The 22,718-nt window shown below is 41.1% G+C and overlaps 1 protein-coding gene across 1 annotated transcript; it reads right to left on the bottom strand.

Moving 5' to 3' along the window:
- Positions 1-11,056: 11,056 nt before the first annotated feature.
- On the bottom strand, positions 11,057-22,505 carry LOC113894774. The gene is made up of 4 exons (XM_027545426.1): positions 22,489-22,505; positions 17,485-18,090; positions 16,529-16,631; positions 11,057-12,581 (listed from the first exon to the last, which is right to left on the bottom strand). Exons 1-3 carry the CDS (start codon positions 22,503-22,505, stop codon positions 16,568-16,570), a joined length of 687 nt encoding a protein of 228 aa, XP_027401227.1. The 3' UTR covers positions 11,057-12,581; positions 16,529-16,567.
- Positions 22,506-22,718: the final 213 nt, after the last annotated feature.

The raw sequence follows: 22,718 nt of genomic DNA, 5'->3' as shown, positions 1-22,718 counted from the left end.
GTATTCCATTCCTATTTCCTCCTTGCTGAGTCACCCTGGGTGGTGGTGGCCCTCTTCTAAAGCCCCTGGCCTCTGTCAAGAGACCCTCTCCTGCCACTACCCTCCTGGGTCCTAGTAACCACACTTCTCCTTACCCTTTAGACCTATGGTGGTAATAGCTCCACTTCACCACTGTCACCATGCTTGGGGTAGGGGGCATCACCAGCCTTTGTTGTTTCCCCCGACCCTACCCGATAAGACAGGTTTAGCTTCTGCCATCTACTATTGACAGTTCAAAGACAATGGACTAAAGACACGCAGAGAATTTCATCTTCAGTTCAGTTCAGTTCAGTCACTCAGTCGTGTCCGACTCTTTGCGACCCCATGAATCGCAGCACGTCAGGCCTCCCTGTCCATCACCAACTCCCGGAGTTCACTCAGACTCACGTCCATCGAGTCAGTGATGCCATCCAGCCATCTCATCCTCTGTCGTCCCCTTCTCCTCCTGCCCCCAATCCCTCCCAGCATCAGAGTCTTTTCCAATGAGGCAACTCTTCACATGAGGTGGCCAAAGTACGGGAGTTTCAGCTTTAGCATCATTCCTTCCAAAGAAATCCCAGGGCTGATCTCCTTCAGAATGGACTGGTTGGATCTCCTTGCAGGCCAAGGGACTCTCAAGAGTCTTCTCCAATACCACAGTTCAAAAGCATCAATTCTTCGGTGCTCAGCTTTCTTCACAGTCCAACTCTCACATCCATACATGACCACAGGAAAAACCATAGCCTTGACTAGACGAACCTTTGTTGGCAAAGTAATGTCTCTGCTTTTGAATATGCTATCTAGGTTGGTCATAACTTTCCTTTCAAGGAGTAAGTGTCTTTTACCAAAACATATGTTGCTGCTTATGGGACACAACAAAATTTAGATGCATTCAGAGTTTAAAATGCACAAAAATTTGCAGCTTTTTATACTAACTATTGTACCTTGTTTTAGAGTGCCACTTAAAAAGGAAAGTATCAAGCTGAGAGTTGAAGAAGGAAAAGTAATGTTACAAAACTCTTTTATAATCAAATGGGAACATGTCCTGGCATGTCACATTGTAATAAAAACTCACCGACAAGCATAGATTTAAATAAAGCATTAAGAACCCCATTGAGGGGAGAAAGGTCAGGTATCTAAACAGTCACATGATTACCTCCTCCAATATATGTTTAAAATAAAAATATATAAGGTGTGCTAAGTTGCTTCAGTCATGTCTGACTCTGTGCGACCCTATGGACTGTAGATCTTCAGGATCCTCTGTCCATGGGATTATCTAGGCCAGAATAATGGAGTGGGTTGCCAGGCCCTCCTCCAGGGGATCTTCCTGACTCAGGAATCAAACCCATGTGTCTTACATCTCCTGCATTGGCAGGCGAATTCCTTACCACTAGCATTACCTGGGAAGCCCTACATATAAAGTGATCAGCCTTAATTTTAAAACTTCAGGAAGATTTTAAAATGAGAATACCTTTTTTCTCAATATCAAGACATATTTCTAATTTAGATTGTAACTGGGATAGGAATAATTTCTAAGCAGCACTGGATTTTATTTTCATAGGTAGTATGGATTTCCTTTAGCAACAAGGCAGAAGTTACCTTCTAAATCTGTTTTACAAAATGCAGACCAAGGCCCAGAAGTAGGTCCTGAAATCAATTTAGTGGATAGAGTCAGAGGGGGCAAGCAGTATTTTTTTTAAGACATAAAATAGACTAGAATTATATTACATAAAAATATTGAAATGTATTTCATATAAGTATACTAGATAATGAAATATGTTTAATTTATTTTCATGTACATGTCTGTGTATTGGATAACAAGACAAAATGCATTTTTTTGCTATGAATCTTGGTCAAAATTGTTTGAAAATGTCTATTTTGGTCTAAGATAACCTCTGACAATAATTTTACTGCTTTCAATCAAGGCTGTATAGTAAGGTTAATAAAAGCAGCAGACAGAAGGAAAGGTGAAGATCAAAGCAGAACAAATTTATAGCAAGTGTATTAAAACAGAGAACATTTTAGCATTATTATCCTAAAAAGAATCTTCACATGGATAAAAGCCATGTTATTTAATTGCCACGACTATAACTTTTGAAGCAGAGTGAAGGAGATGAATAGCTCTATTGGATAATTAGTAACTTATCTTTTCTGATAGTTCTCCATGACAGGCTATTTATTCAGTTATTTTCAAGAAATGTCTAGTGTGATTACAAATAACATGGTTCGAATTAAAAAGTAAGTGAATAAAAATTGTCAGAACATTGTTATATAAGACAAGTAAATAAGAAAACAACATACAGAATAGGTTCCAATTTATGGTTCAAAAAATAATATACAAATAGCCAACAGGTATGTGGAAATGTATGCAACATCACTTAATTATCTTTCGTGATCAGTCACTCAGTTGTGTTGACTCTTTGCAACCCCATGGACTGTATTCTACCAGGCTCTTCTGTCCATGGAATTTTCCAGGCAAGAATATTGGAGTGGGTTTCCATGTCCGTCTCTAGGGGATCTTTCCAACCCAGGGATTGAACCCGCATCACCTGCATTGGCAGGCAGATTACAAATTTACCACTTTGCTACCTGGAAAGCCCATCACTAATTATCAAGGAAATGCAAATTAAACCCATGTGATATCACTTCACATATACTAGGACAGCTATGTTTTTTCTTTTGTCTTTTGCCCATGCTGAGAGTGGGATCTTAGTCACTGACCAGGGATCAAAGCTGTGCTTCCTGCAGTGGAAGCACAGAGTCTTAACTACTGGACTGCCAGAGAAGCTCCTAGGATACAGAAGCAACATAGTGAGTCCCCTGAAGGTGTCCTGAATCCTTATCATGTTTACTATGCACAGTTTGAAACTCAGTAAATATTATGACTAAGAAAACCATTTTCACTATTACAATGTGATTTCAGGTGATTCTTAGAAAAGTTTATCATGGTTTAATGAATAATTACAAGTGGTCCAATAAAAAGTCTATATATACTTCATGCCCCACATAAAAATTAGCACTGTGATAATCTAATGTGAGCAAAAATTCATATCCAATTAGCATCTATGTTTATTAGAAATTCATCTTTTCTAAATCTCAGAAGAATTCAGAAACACCCATACATTAATAGTATGTGGGAGGAATAAGTATGTTGAGTAATTTAGGCATTGAGGCAAACAGACTTTGTCCACATGAAATCATACACATGAGGAGCACTCTTCCTATGCCTATCCTATATGCACTCTGTAGACACCTGCCATTCTCAGCACAGGCTTCCTTCATAACAGTGGGCTCATGATACAGGGCCCTACTAGAGAGGGAGCCACCACGGCCACACTTCAAGCAATAGGAAAAAGAAAGGCAGAAAGGGCCACAGGGTCTGCCCGAGCACTTTCTCCTTTTAAAGAGAGAACACTGTCCAGCAATGTGAGCCTTTAATTCATTGGCAAGGGAGTCTCAAATGTACAACTCTGGATAAAATCAGGTTCACAGAGGCCCAAGAAACACGAATGTTGTAAAAGCTTGCCAGTTTGTCCTAACACATTCTAAATCTTAAAGAATTATGGTTAAAGAAATATCTTCTTGAAGAATTTTCTTAGTCAATCTCCCGAAAACATAATTTAAAAAGACATTTATCACTTGTCTCCCAGCATCCATTCTGCCTTTTCTCAACATCATCTCTGGTCTTCATTTGGGTACCTAGCCCCATCCCACTCATAGTCCATGTGGTCCAGACCCATCCCTAGTCCTAGGGATGGAATATATTACCCAGGTTTAGGTCAGATCAGCCCACAGCTGGCCAAGTGACTGGTTCATCAGGTGAGTACATGATCTGAGCTAGTCCAATCAGACTGAGTCTTGAAACTTTCCTGCTTCCCTGGTGGCTCAGACAGTAAAGTGTCTGTCTGCAATGCAGGAGACCCAGGTTTGATCCCTGGGTTGGGAAGATCCCCTGGAGAAGGAAATGGCAACCCACTCCAGTATTCTTGCCTGGAAAATCCCATGGACAGCACAGCCTGGTAGACTACTGTCCATGGGGTCGCAAAGAGTTGGACACGACTGAGCGACTTCACTTTCACTTTCAAACCCAATAAAAGTAGGGAACTTCCTTTCTTATTTCCACTGCTTCTGAAGCATCTAAAGCAGTGCTACAGAATAGATGTAGCACTTGATATGTATGTTGTTGTTGTTGTTCAGTCGTTTCAGTTCAGTTCAGTCGCTCAGTCATGTCCAACTCTTTGTGACCCCATGAATTGCAGCACGCCAAGCCTCCCTGTCCATCACCAACTCTCAGAGTTCACTCAAACCCACATCCATCAAGTTGGTGATGTCATCCAGCCATCTCATCCTCTGCTGTCCCCTTTTCCTCCTGCCCCCCATCCCTCCCAGAATCAGAGTCTTTTCCAATGAGTCAACTCTTTGCATGAGGTGGCCAAAGTACTGGAGTTTCAGCTTCAGCATCATTCCTTCCAAAGAACACCCAGGACTGATCTCCTTTAGAATGGACTGGTTGGATCTCCTTGAAGTTCAAGGGACTCTCAAGAGTCTTCTCCAACACCACAGTTCAAAAGTATCAATTCTTTGGCGCTCAGCTTTCTTCACAGTCCAACTCTCACATTCATACATGACTACTGGAAAAACCATAGCCTTGACTAGATGGACCTTTGTTGGCAAAGTAATGTCTCTGCTTTTCAATATGCTCTCTAGGTTGGTCATAACTTTCCTTCCAAGGAGTAAGTGTCTTTTAATTTCATGGCTGCAGTCACCACCTGCAGTGATTTTGGAGTCCCCCAAAATAAAGTCTGACATTGTTTCCACTGTTTCCCCATCTATTTGCCATGAAGTGATGGGACAAGATGCCATGATCTTCGTTTTCTGAATGTTGAGCTTTAAGCCAACTTTTTCACTCTCCTCTTTCACTTTCATCAAGAGGCTTTTTAGCTCCTCTTCACTTTCTGCCATAAGGGTGGTGTCATCTGCATATCTGAGGTTATTATTTCTCCCGGCAATCTTGATTCCAGCTTGTGCTTCTTCCAGCCCACCGTTTCTCATGATGTACTCTTAGTCATGACCAGCTGTTTGCGACCCCATGGACTGCAGCACACCAGGCTTCCTTGTCCTTCACTATCTCCCAGAATTAGTTAATAGACATGCTGCTGCTGCTGCTAAGTCAGTTCAGTCGTGTCTGACTCTGTGCAACCCCATAGACGGCAGCCCACCAGGCTCCGCTGTCCCTGGCATTCTCAAGGCAAGAACATTGGAGTGGTTTGCCATTTCCTTCTTCAATGCATGAAAGTGAAAAGTGAAAGTGAAGTCGCTCAGTTGTGTCCAACTCTTAGCGACCCCATGGACTGTAGTCCCACCAGGCTCCTCCATCCATGGGATTTTCCAGGCAAGAGTACTGGAGTGGGGTGCCATTGCCTTGGTAAATAGCTGAAAATAGAGCTAAAAGTTGAGGGAAAAATTGGATTTTAATGACATTGTTTGAATATCTGTACCTCAGCGAAATCTACCCCGAGGTCATTCACTTACTAAGACAATAAATTTTCTTTGTTTGTTTATACCAGTTTGAGTTTGGATTTCTCTCACTTGCAACCAAAAGGCAATAGGAAAATAGGGAGGACCGGTAGTCTAATCCAGAAAGGGCTTGATAATCCATTAAATTCAGAATATGTCAATCATTTCTATTTGGTAAAACAGATAAAAACAGGCAGGCAACTTAATGAGTAAAACTTTGCAGCATGAAGAGATGCTTCATCTTCCACTGACATACTTTACTTTTCAAAAAATCAGTAAGTCTTTTCAACAAATTGTGCTAGACATCTACATGCAAAAAAAAAAAAAAATGAATCTAGACACAGATCTTATTCCTTTCACAAAAATCACCTCAAAATGGATCATAGGCCTAAGCATAAACTGCAAAATTATAAAGCTCCTAGATGGTAACATAGGAGAAAATCTAGATACAACACCAAAATCATGACCCATAAAAGAAAAAAGTTGATACAATAAACTGTATTAAAATTAAAAACATCTGCTCTGCAAAAAAAAAAAAAAAAACTGTTAAGAGAACAAAAGGACAAGCCACAAACTGGGACAAAATATTTACAAGACATATCTGCAAATAAAGGTCTGCTATCCAAATGCATAAAGAATCCTTCAAACTCAACAGTAAGAAAACAACCCAACTTAAAAGTGAGCAAAAGATCTAAACAGATACTTCCACAAAACACCTTATCTCATCTATAAATCCTCTTTGGCAGTTTCTTACAAAATTAAATATATTCTTACCATATGATCCGCAATTGTGCTTCTTTCCACCCAAATGGATTGAACACTATGTCCACATGAAAACCTGTATACGGAAGTTTGTTTCAGGTTTCATTATTATTTATTTTTATATTATTATTATTTCTTTAATAATTATTCATTATTACTCAAACGTGAAAGTAGACATCCTTCAATAGGTAAGTGGATAAACAATTTGTGGTACACTCAGACAATGGAATATTATTCAAAACAAACAAATAAAAATTAATAAAATGTTTAAATAATCAATAAGAATAAAAATTTATAGCAATATTCCCTCATTTATATATCTTTTAAATTTCTATTAACAAAAAATTTACACAATGTACATGTCTAGAGATTCCACATTTAGGATTTTATTCTTATAAATATATGGAAACATTTGTTAAAGATTTATGTCAAAGGGTTATGTAGTATTTTTAGAAATAACAAATGCCTGGGAACAATTAAATACCCATTACAAAAGAAATAGATAAGTACATGGTGCTTCCTTTACTCATGGAATACTACAGTGCATGGAATACTATAGTTAAAAAGAAGCAGCCTCATTTGTAGAATGTACATAAGCTCCATGACGGAAGGAGTCCATTGTCTTTTTTTTTTCCACTGGTAAATCAAAGAGTCCACCTGCAATGCAGGAAACCCCAGTTCGATTCCTGGGTTGGGAAGATCCCTTGGAGAAGGGAAAGGCTACCCTTTCCCTTCTTATTGTTTTTTTGTTTACTCCAGTATTCTGGCCTGGAGAATTCCACAGATAGTTTAGTCCACGGGGTCGCAAAGAGTCAGACACGACCGAGCTACTTTCACTTTCACTTTCAAGTCCCAAATAACTTGGATTGTGCCTAACACATGATGAGCACTCAATAAATATTTGCTGGATAAATAAGTAACGAATAATCGTTACATTTTTTAAAGCAAGGAATAGAACATTGTGCATATAGTGTGACTTAATTTATATAAATTTAAAAGATATAAATACTTATGAATGAATATAATAAATATATTTTATAAGTCTACAAAAATACATAAGAATCTGGTATCCAAGAAGACGAAATGGAAACTGGTAATTATGGAGAGGCAGAAGACTTAACTTCATTGTGTTCACATTTATAAATAAAATTCTTTAAGAAAAGAAAAATAAATATCCACAAAGAATTCAATAAGGAACTAAAAAATGCACCAATAGAAAAAACGGACAAGATATGAGTAAGCAACTCACAAAACAAGAAGGAGAAATGATCAATACTCAAACTAATAATAGAATGACTCCTAATAAAAACAACAAATAATCACATTTTTACCTATCAAATTTATAAATTAAAAAGATCTTCAAAATGCAGAGTAAAGGGAACACAGACAACTGACCAGGAGAAAATATTTTCAACTTCTAGCTGATGAATGATTAATGATTGTATGTATATATGCATATGCATTTAGTGATTTTATATACCATACATGATCATTATAACAGTCTTCCCTGGTGGCTCAGTGGTAAAGAATCCGCTTGCAATGCAGGAGATGCAGGTTCAGTTCCTGGGTTGGGAGGATCCCCTGGAGAAGGAAATGGCAACCCACTCCAGTATTCTTGCCTGGAGAATTCCATGGACAAAGGAGCCTGGGGGGCTACAGTCTATGGGGTTGCAAAAGAGTCAAACACAACTTAGCAATGAAACAACAATGACAACATATGGTCATTATATATGTATCATCTTATGTATATGAATATATTATATATGTAGTCATTATATATCTCTACTATATATAAATTACTTATTAAAAGATAACCTATAGAAAAATAGGTAAAATATATGAATAGGCACTTAGATTTGAGGAAATTAAAATTACCAATAAATATAAAACAAGAGGGACAAGTTCCCTCATAATCTTTCAAATCCAACCAATGAGGTCTTATTATTTTTTATTCACTACAACATAAAATTTTTAAAAGATCCATAATGTCAAATAGTGTAGGAACATGGATAGGTATATACTGGCATAGTCATTTAGTATGGAGATTGTCAGTATCTACCAACTTTTGAGATTTCTAAGCCAACTGACCCAGCAATCACACTTGTATAAATAAAATCTGTACAAAACTGGCAACAAATTTAATGTTCAAACAGCATATACTTGTTACATTGCTGAGTACTCTATACAAGCATTCTGAGACATATTATCCAGTTACTATTGCTATAACAAACTCTCCCAAACTTAGTGACTTAGGACAACCACCAAAAGTCAGACAGGGCATGGTGAGACCGCCTGGTCTCTGCTCCAGGAAGCCTGGAAGCTCAACTGGGAGGACTCATCATTCATTAAGTTATTTGTCTGTGGGAACATTCAACTACAGCACCTACATGGAACCTGGGCCTGGGGTTCTTCAGAAAAAATGATGATAGCTTCAGAACATTCCCATATTACATGGTGACTCAGGGCTCCAAAATTAGATATTCCATCAAACAATGGAGAGACTGCACTGCCTCTCCTGATCTACCTTCACAAGACAGTATTGCTTCTGAAAATTTCTACTGTCACGAGCCTGCCCAGATTCAAGGGGAAGGGACACAGACCTTGCCTCTCAATGTCAAAGTCACATGGTAAGACCATGAAAATACACAGGAAATCATCTCAAAAGATACATAGCAAACTGTTAAGAACTGTTAGCTGCAAGGAACATAGTGAGATTATAGTTGTAGGAGATGAATGTCCCTTTACTGTCTCTATAATGAGAAGACACTTCCCAATGAGGCCCCAGCTGAGACATGTAAAGGACAAGAACATGTCCTTTACTGAATGCAAATAAAAGGGGGTATGAGACATGATTTGGTGCCAATCAAACTACCTCAGCCAAATTTCTAAAAAGCATGATCCAATTACTCAAAGGTCAAGACACCATGCAGACAAGTGGAAAACATCCAAATGAATGTCCTGATACTTGAGCTAGGCAATCCATCTGTGGCCAGACTTCTGCTGGTAGAGAAGCTGGGACCCTAACAACTCATGAGCTTCCATGCTTGTTGTTTTGTTTTGTATCACTTTACAGTTTTCTCTCAACTGTAGTAACAGGGGGAAGAAAAAGGATATTCTCTACCTATGACGAGTTTTTTGACCATGTTCTATTCCAGATCTAGATTTAGATTACAGGTGGAGCTACAAGCTAGAATAAAGGAAGCATGGTATCAGGTGGAGGTTTCTTATTGAATTTAAATATTTTCTTTTCTTTTATTTTATTTTATTTTTTAACTTTACAATATTGTATTGGTTTTGCCATATATCAAAATGAATCCGCCACAGGTATACAATTGTTCCCCATCCTGAACCCTCCTCCCTCCTCCCTCCTCCCTCCCCATACCATCCCTCTGGGTTGTCCCAGTGCACCAGCCCCAAGCATCCAGTAATCCAGTATTGTGCATCGAACCTGGACTGGTGACTCATTTCATATATGATATTATACATGTTTCAATGCCATTCTCCCAAATCATCCCACAGTAAAAAATAAATAAATAAATAAATATTTTCAACTGAAATTATTCAAATGTCTTTATGCACACAGACTAACTTTTCAGTAGAAGTTTATTACAAAAGTTAGGATTGATAACATTGTGGTAAATACCAAGACTTACTGTGAAAATGCAGTAAGGAAGACAGTGAGGCAGTAGTTTAAGATGCTCAGACGGTAAAGCGTCTGTCTACAATGCAGGAGACCCGGGTTTGATCCCTCGGTCAGGAAGATCTCCTGGAGAAGGAAATGGCAATCCACTCCAGTACTCTTGCCTGGGAAATCCCATGGACAGAGGAGCCTGGTATGCTACAGTCCATGGGGTCGCAAAGAGTTGGACATGACTGAACGACTTCACTTTCACTTTATGGAACAGAAAGGAGAGCCCAGAGATAGTCCCACATTTATATGGTCATTTGATTTTTGACAGAGGCCAAAGTAATCCAAAAGGGAAAGGAAAGCCTTTTCAATAAAAGGGGGAAAAATATGAGGCGAGGGGAGAAAGAACCCAATCCTTACCTCATAGCATACACAAAAATTTACACTGAGGTGGATAACAGACATAGTAAACATTAAAACTGTAACACTTCCAGTCTAGAAGAAAGTACTGGAGTATATTTCTGTGACTCAAAAGAAAGGAAGAATTCTGTTAAAGAGTACATAGAAAGCAATAACACAAAAAAAAGTAGAGAGATTTAAATTTAAAAATCCCTCTTTTAAAAAAATTTATTTATTTTTAATTGAAGGATAACTGCTTTACAATATTGTGTTGGTTTCTGCCATATATCAACATGAATCAGCCATATAAAAATTTCTCTTTTAAAGATATGTTAAGAAAATGAATAGGCTATCCACAGACTAGGGAAAAAAAGCACACACTAGATAAAGAAACAGTGTCCAGGATATTTTTAAGAATAACTCAATAATAAAAGACAAACAAACCCAAACAACCCAGGTAAACAAGAGTCAAGTGATGCTCAGCGTAGAAAAACATCTAGAGACTTGAAGAAAGAGTTAACTCGATACCATTGCCCCTCAACGGTTTACCCAAACTCTGTATACAATGAAAGAGTCATTAAATATTTTTAAAAGGTAACATTAACTGGCATATAGACACACCCATTATAAAGAAAATCTGATACAAAAATAAATATTTTCTTCCACCCATTTATCTCATCCTAATTAACACTTCAGAGGGTATGGGTAATAATAATTCACTTACACACAGGCTGAGCTACTATGTTTTATTTCATAGCCTTTTAAAAAATATAAACCACAAAGTATTTTGAAAAACAGACACGGAATAATCATTTAGCAGCCACAAGAGTACAAAAATAAAGTAACAGAATGAACTGCACAACAGAATCTCTACTGACTATGACAAGGAACACATAATGTTCACTAGGAAAGTCAAGTGACCAGCACCACCACTTTCCCATCATCAGTTATCACTGAAATCACCACAGGACCTATTCCCAGAAAACCATTCTATTCACACAGAAACACATACAAATACATATGTTCAATGTGTAAATGTCAAGTTAACATCTGAATTTAGTTCCAAAATACCATTTTTCCCTTTCCTCTGGGAGACAAGTTCGATGGCAAGGTGGAATAGTAAAGACCATGGAATGTCAAGCATACAACTTATTCAACACCCCCCACCCACATACACACCCAGCAAGGTGTAAAACACAAGAAAGAGAAAGGTTTGTCCACAACACTAGTCACTAGCCACATGTGGCTATTTACATTTAAAGTATTTAAAATTAAATAACATTAAAATTTACTTCCTCAATCACAGTAGCAACATTTCAATTGTTCACTAGCCATGTGGCTAGTGGCTACTGTATCAGACACTGCAAATATGGAACATTTCTGTCATCACAGAAAGTTCTTTTGGACAGCCCTGGATGTGGGAAGTGTTTCTTCTCTCTTTGCTTAGCCAGGATGTAGGCTGTTTATGGAGGCAGCTCCGAGAGGCAATTCTTCCATGATATTCCTAGATGAGGTGGTGGAGACACAGAAGGGAGTAAAGTAGCCTTTCTTTACATAGATTTCCCTCCCCTGTACAAGAAAAGAACGATCCTTTTATGGGGATCAAATACACAACTAGACTACACCAAATTTTTTTTAGGAAAATGAGAGAAAAGATAACGCAGATGTGGAAGCAGCAAGGTAAAACATTCCTCATCTCGTTTCAAGCCTCCAAGAAGCAAGCACATCTTCCGAGAAAGTCCAAGCGTTCCCAGGGTCCTCGTCTAGAGAAGCCTGATGGGGACAGGTGTATCGGCTGAGACAGCAGTCAGTCCTGGTAAGCGTTTCATGAGAAAACCTGGCCTGTCTTCACTCTAGTCACTCTCGGATCACAGCAGTCTGCTTGGCGTGCTGCTGTTGTGAAGGAGCTGCCGTTCTGAACTGTCTCGAGCGTTATGCTTCTTTACCACTGTATTTTGTATTTGGGGCACAGACTACAAGTTGTTCACCCAAGATACACTGTTACCTTCTTCCTTATGAAGAGAACTCAGATTTTTGTTGAAGGTAGTTACATGTCCACCTACAAAAACTACATTTCTCAGGCAACTTTAGAGATAGCAGGGGCCAATGACACCATTTGGCCAATGAGATGTGAGCAAAAGTTGTTGGACTTCTGAGAAAGCTCTTTAAGAAGAGGTAGCCTCACTCTGGCATGCCCTGTTTTCCTCTTGGGCTTCCTCCGTCTTCTTGCTGGGAACCGAAACAACCACCTTGGAACCTAGGGGGAAAGCCATGGGAACCTCAGGGCCACTCTGACCCTGATGTCTGTGAGCTGCTGAAGCAGGCAGTACCAGCAGTAGCTGAGCCCCCAACCTCCATGCTACATGAGAACAAAAAGAAACCCCTATCAAAAAGAAAATTTTCATCTGAAAGTAAAAAATATCTTGCCTGAAGAATATGTGCATATTCAGTAAGTTTAAGTAACTTCACAGAATCATATTAGGAGAGGGCAATGGCAACTCGCTCCAGTACTCTTGCCTGGAGAATCCCATGGACAGGGGAGCCTGGTGGGCTGCAGTCCATGGGGTCGTGAAGAGTTGGACACGACTGGGTGACTTCACTTTCAATTTTCACTTTCATGCATTGGAGAAGGAAATGGCAACCCACTCCAGTGTTCTTGCCTGGAGAATCCCAGGGACAGGGGAGCCTGGTGGGCTGCCGTCTATGGGGTCACACAGAGTCGGACACGACTGAAGCGACTTAGCAGCAGCAGAGTCATATTAATAGAACAAAAGTTTATTTGAACCCACCAAATCCTCAACAGACCAGAGGTGGAGGAAATGAGCAGGTTTATTGTGTAAAATAGCTGCTATTAAGGAAAATAAGAGGATTTTTAGATTGATCCATCAGGAAGTGTTTTTTTTAGTGCATTATGTTGTGATTACTCTTCTGAACACAGGTCTACCCTTCTGCTTATCCTAATTCTTATATGGTAAGATGCTAACTACTCAATACTTAACCAGATCATTATTTCATATATAACTTTATTTTGTATAGACAAAGTAAAAAATGAAGAATTTATCATTGATTTCCTTAATTCAAACCCCCCAAAAAGAAATATCAATATCAACAACCTACAACTCAATTTTTAATTCTCCCTTGTATGTAACATAGACATCTGACAGCAGTTTCCTAATGGTTTCAGAGTTTTAATTAATTGTGCATTTAGCTTAAATAAGCACAGGTACCTTAGAGGAGTTATAAACATTAAAAACAGAGTACAGTATTCTGGAAGTACTTTCTTCATATTACATCAGTATACCCTTAGTATTCTGCAAGTCCCTATATTAGTAGGTATGGATTAGGGGAAAAAAAGCATTTACCACTATCCTAAATGGTTTTACCATTGACAATGTTCAGAATTTTGGCCATTAAAAATGTTTGACTCTATTGCACTTATTTTGAAACTATAGGCAAAATTGGAAACATGAAATGTCAAGCTAAAAATGGGATATTGCATTTTTTTTTTTTACTCACCTAGTTCCAAGTTTCCACCCCTGCAAGTGAACCAAAAACAAATCCTGGCACCTTGTCATTCCCAGAAAAGCCAGTGCATGGCACACTCTGGGAAAACTTTCTCTTATTTTGTGGAATCATACCAGATGGCATCAGTCCTGCGTCTACAGCTGTGCTTAAAACTGAAGTTCAGAAACAGGAATCGACTTTATTAGACATTTTAGATTTCAGGTGTGACTGTGATGTCATTCTTAGCCAACTTATAATGTTTATCTTTTCAAGTAGAACTGCAGGTTCATTGCATTTTCAAGTTTGGAAATCAGTGAAACAATCAAGATCATCCTAATAAAATTTGAGTCATTTAAAATAGCTGAAATTTAGAAACAACAATGAAATAAGAACAGTTGAAACAATATTAATATAACAACTGAATTATGGCCAATTTCCTTATGATGTAAGAAAGTCAACTCAGCTTCTAACATTGCTGAAGAATCACTAAAAATCTCTTACTGAAAATAAAATATAGCAATTTTTAATAATCAAGTTATATAATGAGCAGTTATTTTAAATATTCCTGACTTTTCAAATGTTTTAATGTCTAGCTCATATGTACACGGTCTTCAAAAACAGACTTAGTGTAGTAACTGTCAGGACCAGGGTGTGGTCAGTGGATGGAACAATCAATATCTACAAGCCTATGACCTAAACCATTGTGGATGCTGGAGCACTAGATCAAGAATGTATACAGGTTAGGACTTCCCTGGTGGTCCAGCGACTAAGACTCTGAGCTCCCAATGCAGGGGGCTTGGGTTCAATCCCTGGTCAGGGAACTATACACTGCATGCCACAATTAAGATATGCTGCAACTCACATGACAATAAGGGCACAACCAAGTAAATAAATTTTTTTTTTAAAAAAAAGAATGTATACAGGTAGGAAAAAATTTGAGTTCAAAAGTAGTTCTAATGTGAGAGATGTCTATGTTGGGTTTTGAAAAACGACTGAATAAATGAATAGAACAAGGCAGTATGAGAATCTTTAATTCCCAGGGTTTAGGGCAGGCTCAAGGCACAGATTGGACAATAGGAGTAAGTATTCATTTTTGCCTGTAGAAATGGGAACTTAGTAACTCATGAATTAGATTCTGAGGAGGTCGTAAAAATGGCACTGGCTACAAAAGAGAAAGACAACCACTCCTTTCGTAGGAAGTTGAGTTAATAGAACCAGCAAAGAGATTGACTTAAAACTGGGATAGCAGCAAACTACTCACCCTGAGTTCTCTAGTCTCCTGTCTAGAAGAGTCAGGGGTGGTTTAAACCTTTGGACACCAGTGTCATTACTAGGAAGAATAAAGGATTATAAAATCAAGTCAAACATGTGGTTAAAATAATTTGCATTCTGATTATTTATAAAGTAGGAAGTGATTGTTTTCATCCTTCTAAACTATTACTACTTATTAACTACTCCCACACTCATACAACTGTATAACTAAATGTCACTGTAGGGGTGTCAACCAATTAGAGAACTACTGTTCAAAGTGCAATTTAGAATCACTGTAGTTGATTCTGGGATTCAAACTGGGAATTCAAATAAAGTCTTATTACACCTCCCATAAAGACAGGTATGTGTGTGTGTATACATACATATATATGAATTCATATATATATGTGTGTATGAATTTACTTATGACATATTTTAAATTCATACATATATATATGAATTCATATATATGTATATGCTGCTGCTGCTAAGTCGCTTCAGTCGTGTCCGACTCTCTGCGACCCCAGAGACGGCAGCCCACCAGGCTTCCCCGTCCCTGGGATTCTCCAGGCAAGAACACTGGAGTGGGTTGCCATTTCCTTCTCCAATGCATGAAAGTGAAAAGTGAAAGTGAAGTCGCTCAGTCGTTCCCTACTCTTAGCAACCCTATGGACTGCAGCCCACCAGGCTCCTCCGTCCATGGATTTTCCAGGCAAGAGTACTGGAGTGGGGTGCCATTGCCTTCTCCGATATATATGTGAATGTATATATATGAATTTATTTATGACCTTATATTTAAAATAAACTGCTTACTTTATTCACAATAGCACCATTACAGTAAAGTGAAATAGGAAGTTATTTGAATGTAGGAAGTTATTTGAATGTCTCAGACCAAAACTTTCCCCATAAGTACTGAGACTATTTTTCCTTCTACTGAATTATTAAAATAATTGTCTTCCACTTCACTTTCATATTCTCAATTTAGGTTAATACTTAGCATTTTGTTGTTTTTAGCCTTTCTACATGGTCTGTCTTTGTGCCTAAAATTAATAAGTGTTTTCAGTGTTACAGTCATGATATGGATGGCTTATTTTACCCCAAACATGGCTGAACCCAAATCTTCCCTTATTGAAAAGACAAACTATATCTGCATTACATATTTCAACTTCAAGAACCCCTGTTCTATTTTCCAATAAGGCATATTTATCAATCGCACTCATTTCTCACATCCCATTCTAATTTTTATGATCCTCTACCTAGATGCTGTACTAGGTTGGGAATTGGTTTGGCTCCTTGGTTCCTGTAGAAGCTCACTGGCTCTGAGTAGGAGAGAAGCCCTTTATGTCACTGCACCCATTTCCTTCATCTTGAACCCTCACTTTTGTAAGGGCCTGGGTCTTTAGATGTTTACCCAGGGACAAAGCAAAACCAAGGGTGGTCCCTGCTTACCATCGCAGAAGTCGTCTGTCTCTGGTTACTCCCGCCTGGTTACCGGCCCGTAATTCCACCGTCCTCCACACACCAGCCCAGGGCAGCAGCTCCGCTCCAGAACCTGAGATGGCAAAGACTGAGGAAAGAGCACCTGGAAGATGAAGTTATTTCCCGAACTAACATTGCCCGGAGGGTACTTAGGGCACACGGGTGAGAAGTTACTTCAGCCCATCAATCTAATCATTCTAATTACCTAGGACAGCCTGGCAGAAATGTCAGCCTCGATCTTCCCCTGTTATCCATCCCTGTTGCCCTACCACGCGTAAATGGCCTCATTTCTTCAGCCCTCCATGGCAACCCCAAGAAATCTCCCAGTGACTCCCACTCTAACGCTCACCCTCCTGCTGATTCTAAACCTACCCGCCACTGCAATCCGCAGGCACCTCCAGGGTCGGAGTTTAGAATAGGAGCAGGGATCCGGAGGAAGGGGAGAAACCTCATAACAAATGGAGCACTCAGTCCTCTCTCCCGCGCACTGCCACTTGAATCCCACATAGGTCTACCACAGCACAGACATTCAAAGCAGTATGTGGAATACTCCGAGTGTGACTTGTTTTCTCCTGTCACTTATCCCAAAGGTTAGGTTGACATTCGATTTTGTTTGAAAGTGCCTGGACTGAATCATCTGAATAATTTACTTTTGGATCCCTGGGGTACAAGATAAAAATGCTGTTGGACTGGAAAGAAGAGCTTGCAGGTGCTCAGAGCCATTCTGGCTTCAAAAGCTAACCTTCTCTCTTTTCTGTATTTCTCCCCGCCCCGGAAAAGCTTAGGGTCCCTCCCTAAAAGCACACCACCAGCCCAGACCCCAGGCATCCGTCATCCCTGACATCCCAGCGCGCCGTGAGCCCCTAGCTTCCCGGAGGAGCAGAGAAACTCGCCCATTTGCCAACAGCTCCCATGCCCAAACGGACCTGCCAGAGAGGCAGCCGAGCCTGGCCCTAGAACCCGGGCTGCCGTGCGGCCAGAGAATCGAGGCCGAGCCCCAGCCTGGTGCCCGCACAGTTCCATGCCCTCCCGCCAGTGTCCGCGCGGCGGCCGTCACACCGCTTGCTCGCGGGAGAAGCCCCAAGGCTCCCGGTGCAGGGAGAGGCGCCCGGGCTGGAGCGCCCCGGCCGTATTGGCCACCGAGTTCTTCAGCTGTTTGATGACCACGAAGAGCAGGAGGAAAAGTAAGAAGAGCAGAAAGAAGAAGAGCGCCAGGTAGAGCAGAAAGTTGAGCTCCCACTCCATGCTGGAGGCGCCGGCGCTCAGTGGCCGTGCGCGCTCCGCGCGGGTTGCCTTTGCCGGCGAGGCGCGCCTTCAGGGTCCCACCTCCAGACTCCTCCCGCCAGCGCAAGGGCGCCTCGTCTCGGGCCACGGTTCGGAGGTCCACACGCAGCCTCGTCCAGCTCAGAGAAAACGCGCCAAGGAGCCGGTATAACCCTGGCTCCCACCCTCCCAGTAGGCACAACAGCCTCTCTACGCCAAGATCCTCTCCAGAGCTCTTGGGGACATGAGCAGATTTTTCTAGGAGCGAACTTCAGTGGGTGGAGACACAGGGAGAAGAGGTGACGGCTCAGCCTCCCAGCGGGTGTTGGGGCTGATGTTTTGCAAATGATTTTAAGATTTCCACTTCCAACATCTAGTGGGGTCTCTATCCTTTCCCCTTCCTAGTAGATTTGTTTCGTTATTTCCCCTTGTTCAGGCTTTTCCAAAGGGCAGGCAAAGCCATGGCCCAGAGACCCAAAAGGGACAATGAAGGCGGGGGTCCAAAGGGCTGTGAGATGACTTAAGGGTGCCTGAGTGAGTGCCAGTTCACGAGCCTTGCTCTTCAGACTTGCAAATGTTCTCAGTATAGAGCGGCACTCATTTAGAAAAGCATTAAAGAGAAAATGCATTTCTAGTTAAACTGTACAAAACCCTCTAAGGTCGAACTGAGAATCCGATTTCTTTGGTGGAAAACAAAAACAACACAAAAAACAATTTACTTAAAATGCTTCCTTAAGCCCCTAACACCTCTCTGTAGTTAAGATTACCCACAGCCCATATGGTACAGCTCTGAAAAAAAAAATCCAGTTTATCTACCACTGTGTAACAAACATAAACATTGGTCATAGCTCACAGTTTCTGTGGGTCAATAATTTGGGAGCACTTTGCTGGGTGATTCTGACTTGGGGTTTCTCATGAGCCTATTGTCAGATGTTAGCCCAAGAGGCAGTCCTCTGAAGGCTTGGTGGTGGCTGGAGAGTCCACTTCCGAGGTGGCTCACTTTCACGCTAGCAAGTGGTGCCGGCTGTCGGGGCTGTCAGTTCCTTAAGTGTGGGCTTCCCCACAGGGCTGCTTGGGTGTTTGCACAGCCCTCTGCTGGCAACCTGCAAAGCATAAGAGCTGAGGGCACTTCCCCCAGGGATTCGAAAGGAGGCAGAAGCTGCAGCGCCATTAACAGTTGGCTTCAGAGGGCATACGCGGTCACTCCTGCAGTACTGACTCAGTCGCACAGGTCAGCCCACTTCTATGTAGGGGTCCGAGGACATGAATACCAGGGGGTAAGGATCATTGGTGGCCAACGTTGGGTGCAGCTATCAAAGCTGCTAACACAATGGGTCATCATTGCCCATTCTATGAGCCTCCAACTTTATTTCATTATTTGTGAAGATACAAGAGAGGCCCCTGAAATGAATTTGGGGAATAAGGGCTGATGTAGAACATCCCAGACTATGTAAGTGGCTCTCCCAGTGAAGGCAGGGGGTTCAAAGAAATAGGATGGCATGGGACAAGCTGTGAACTGGAAATCTCAAAGTCCCAATTCTAGTGTCAGCTCCACATGTCAGGGGTCACTTCAGCTCTCTGACTCTCCATCCCCTTACCTGTTGCATAGCTTGCTTCCCTTTTTCTTGAGTTTGTTGTGAGGATCAAAAATGAGTGGAATGTTGAGTAAGAATGTGGTTTACTAAGTAAATGACAGACACTATTATTAATCGTGAACTTCCTGATGTTCAAGCTGGTTTTAGAAAAGGCAGAGGAACCAGAGATCAAATTGCCAACATCTGCTGGATCATGGAAAAAGCAAGAGAGTTCCAGAAAAACATCTATTTCTGCTTTATTGACTATGCCAAAGCCTTTGACTGCGTGGATCACAATAAACTGGAAAATTCTGAAAGAGATGGGAATACCAGACCACCTGATCTGCCTCTTGAGAAATTTGTATGCAGGTCAGGAAGCAACAGTTAGAACTGGACATGGAACAATAGACTGGTTCCAAATAGGAAAAGGAGTACGTCAAGGCTGTATATTGTCACCCTGCTTATTTAACTTATATGCAGAGTACATCATAAGAAATGCTGGACTGGAAAAAACACAAGCTGGAATCAAGATTGCCGGGAAAAATATCAATAACCTCAGATATGCAGATGACACCACCCTTATGGCAGAAAGTGAAGAGGAACTCAAAAGCCTCTTGATGAAAGTGAAAGTGGAGAGTGAAAAAGTTGGCTTAAAGCTCAACATTCAGAAAACGAAGATCATGGCATCTGGTCCCACCACTTCATGGCAAATAGATGGGGAAACAGTGGAAACAGTGTCAGACTTTATTTTTGGGGGCTCCAAAATCACTGCAGATGGTGATAGCAGCCATGAAATTAAAAGACGCTTACTCCTTGGAAGGAAAGTTATGACCAACCTAGACAGCATATTCAAAAGCAGAGACATTACTTTGCCAACAGAGGTCCGTCTAGTCAAGGCTATGGTTTTTCCTGTGGTCATGTATGGATGTGAGAGTTGGACTGTGAAGAAGGCTGAATGCTGAAGAATTGATGCTTTTGAACTGTGGTGTTGGAGAAGACTCTTGAGAGCCCCTTGGACTGCAAGGAGATCCAACCAGTCTATTCTGATGGAGATCAGCCCTGGGATTTCTTTGGAGGGAATGATGCTGAAGCTGAAACTCCAGTACTTTGGCCACCTCATGTGAAGAGCTGACTCATTGGAAAAGACTCTGATGCTGGGAGGTATTGAGGGCAGGAGGAGAAGGGAATGACAGAGGATGAGATGGCTGGATGGCATCACTGACTCGATGGACTTGAGTCTGAGTGAACTCCGGGAGTTTGTGATGAACAGGGAGGCCTGGCGTGCTGTGATTCATGGGGTCGCAAAGAGTTGGACATGACTGAGCGACTGAACTGAACTGATTATTATTCTGTTGCTGATAGTCCCCATTGTTATAGACCTCTGTGGAAAATCCCCAGGCCCTAGGCCTCTCCACCAAGCATCTTACTGTGTAAGGAATCTCTCAAATCTCTCGATCTGTTTCTCTCAATAGCATTACTGACCCACTTCATGGGCAATAGAATGCTGGAACTGGCTCAAAGATTTTCTGAAAAATTTTGCAAACCATGTGCTAAAATACAGCTATCATTAAAAATGAAATCGTTTAAGTGCATGCATGAGTGGTCAATCATGTCCTACTCTTTGTGATCCCATGGAGTGTAGCCCGCCAGGCTCCTCTGTCCATGGGATTGTCCAGGCAAGAATACTGGAGAGGATTGCCATTTCCTCCTCCAGGGGATTTTCCCAACCCAGGGATCAAACCCGTGTCTCCTGCACTGGCAGGCAGATTCTTTACCAGTTGAGCCACCTGGTCATTTCCTTATTGTATAAACTTACAGTTAAATAAATTATGTTAACAAAGGTAACAAATACTCAAAACTCATCACTCCCTAATTATTTCGCCACACTTTACTGTCATCCATGCACTGGAGGTGATTCGCATCTGGCCGGGCTATATAGCTGAAATGTTACACAGCAGTACACTACTGTGTATCTCCATCTGCCCTGATGTCATGGGGGTAGCTTGAAATTGGCCACATGAATTGGAGAAGGCAATGGCACCCCATTCCAGTCTTCTTGCCTGGAGAATCCCAGGGACAGGGGAGCCTGGTGGGCTGCCGTCTATGGGGTCGCACAGAGTCAGACACGACTGAAGCGACTTAGCAGCAGAAGGAGCAGCAGGAGCATTTGCCCTGTGGAAATGTACAATTGCTACAAATCAAGGCCAGAGAACCAGTTGTTAAACACTTAGCAGTATATCACTGCTCACAGAGCTACTGAGGAAAATCTGAAGCCTTACATGAGTAAAGCAGATACTTGTGATTTTTGTTTTGTTTTGCTTTGACTACCCAGAATCCACACACCTCTGCTCTAGGCACCACATATTCCTCCCGGTAGAATTCTCTATTTTATGTACTGTTGGCAAAAGGACAGATCCCAGTGACTGCTCTCCATTGCCACCTCCCACTGTGGAAACCGAGGGGGTCAGATACATCTTCTACCCACTCTTGATACAGTGCAGGGAGGGCAGGAAGAGCCATGCCAGAAACTCACCCATGTATCCCTGTTTCCAGGAGTCTGAAGTTTGGGAGCAGATGGAACAGGACAAAATGTTTGGAGGTCAGATGCATTAAGTGGCAGAGGGGCTCCTAGGCCAGACCAGTTCCCGGAGTGACAGGCGTGGCTCTTGCTGCTGCTTCTGTGGCATCCTTGATTCCTCCTGCCCTTTTTCTAAACTGCCTCTTTCCTATTCTGTGAAGCCCCACTGGCTTTCCAGTAAATCTATTTATTGCAGAAAACCATTAGTGGTTAATGACAGCTTGCAGGTGAGAATACTGACTGAAAAAGGAGGTGTGACTTACACACTTTGCATATGTTAAGCACTCATAATCAACAAGGTATTTGGTAGAAAAGGCATATGCCACTTGGCACATTGCCATCTGGGTAGCCAAGCTTTGTTAAAGGATGAACATTGAGGCACACAGAGGTTAAGTGACCTGCATTCTCAACCCTTATATTATTTCATGTGCTCTTTCCTTGTCTTTGACTGTTAAATCAATGACTGTTTTTTTCTTTTTGAGTGTCAAACTTGAAAGAAATAAAAAGACACATACCTTCTGCTTACATACATCTTGGCTCCTTCCTTTGAAATCTTGAAGGCTGAAGTTTCAAATGAACCAGTGTTTCCCTACAGAATGCCGAGGAAAGAGGCCAAGAAATGAGGATTTTATGTCACCAAACTCCAATCCACTTCAGCCTTCCTAACCACAACTATTTAGATTATCCATTTATCTCAGAAGCTTAAATGAATTTATAAATATTGACTAATAAATCCTCATATTCA

Source organism: Bos indicus x Bos taurus, chromosome 6 (assembly GCF_003369695.1).
Source record: "Bos indicus x Bos taurus breed Angus x Brahman F1 hybrid chromosome 6, Bos_hybrid_MaternalHap_v2.0, whole genome shotgun sequence".
Classification (NCBI taxonomy): Eukaryota; Metazoa; Chordata; class Mammalia; order Artiodactyla; family Bovidae; genus Bos; species Bos indicus x Bos taurus.
The sequence above is the reverse complement of the archived record's forward strand: the minus strand, read 5'-3'. Positions and strand labels throughout refer to the sequence as shown.

What these genes read in the sequence shown, in the direction of transcription:
- LOC113894774 (XM_027545426.1), bottom strand. An exon ending in CTCGGCTGCCTCTCTGGCAG is followed by an intron (nt 16,632 to 17,484) that starts GTCCGTTTGGGC and finishes TTGCCATCTCAG; the next exon opens with GTTCTGGAGCGGAGCTGCTG.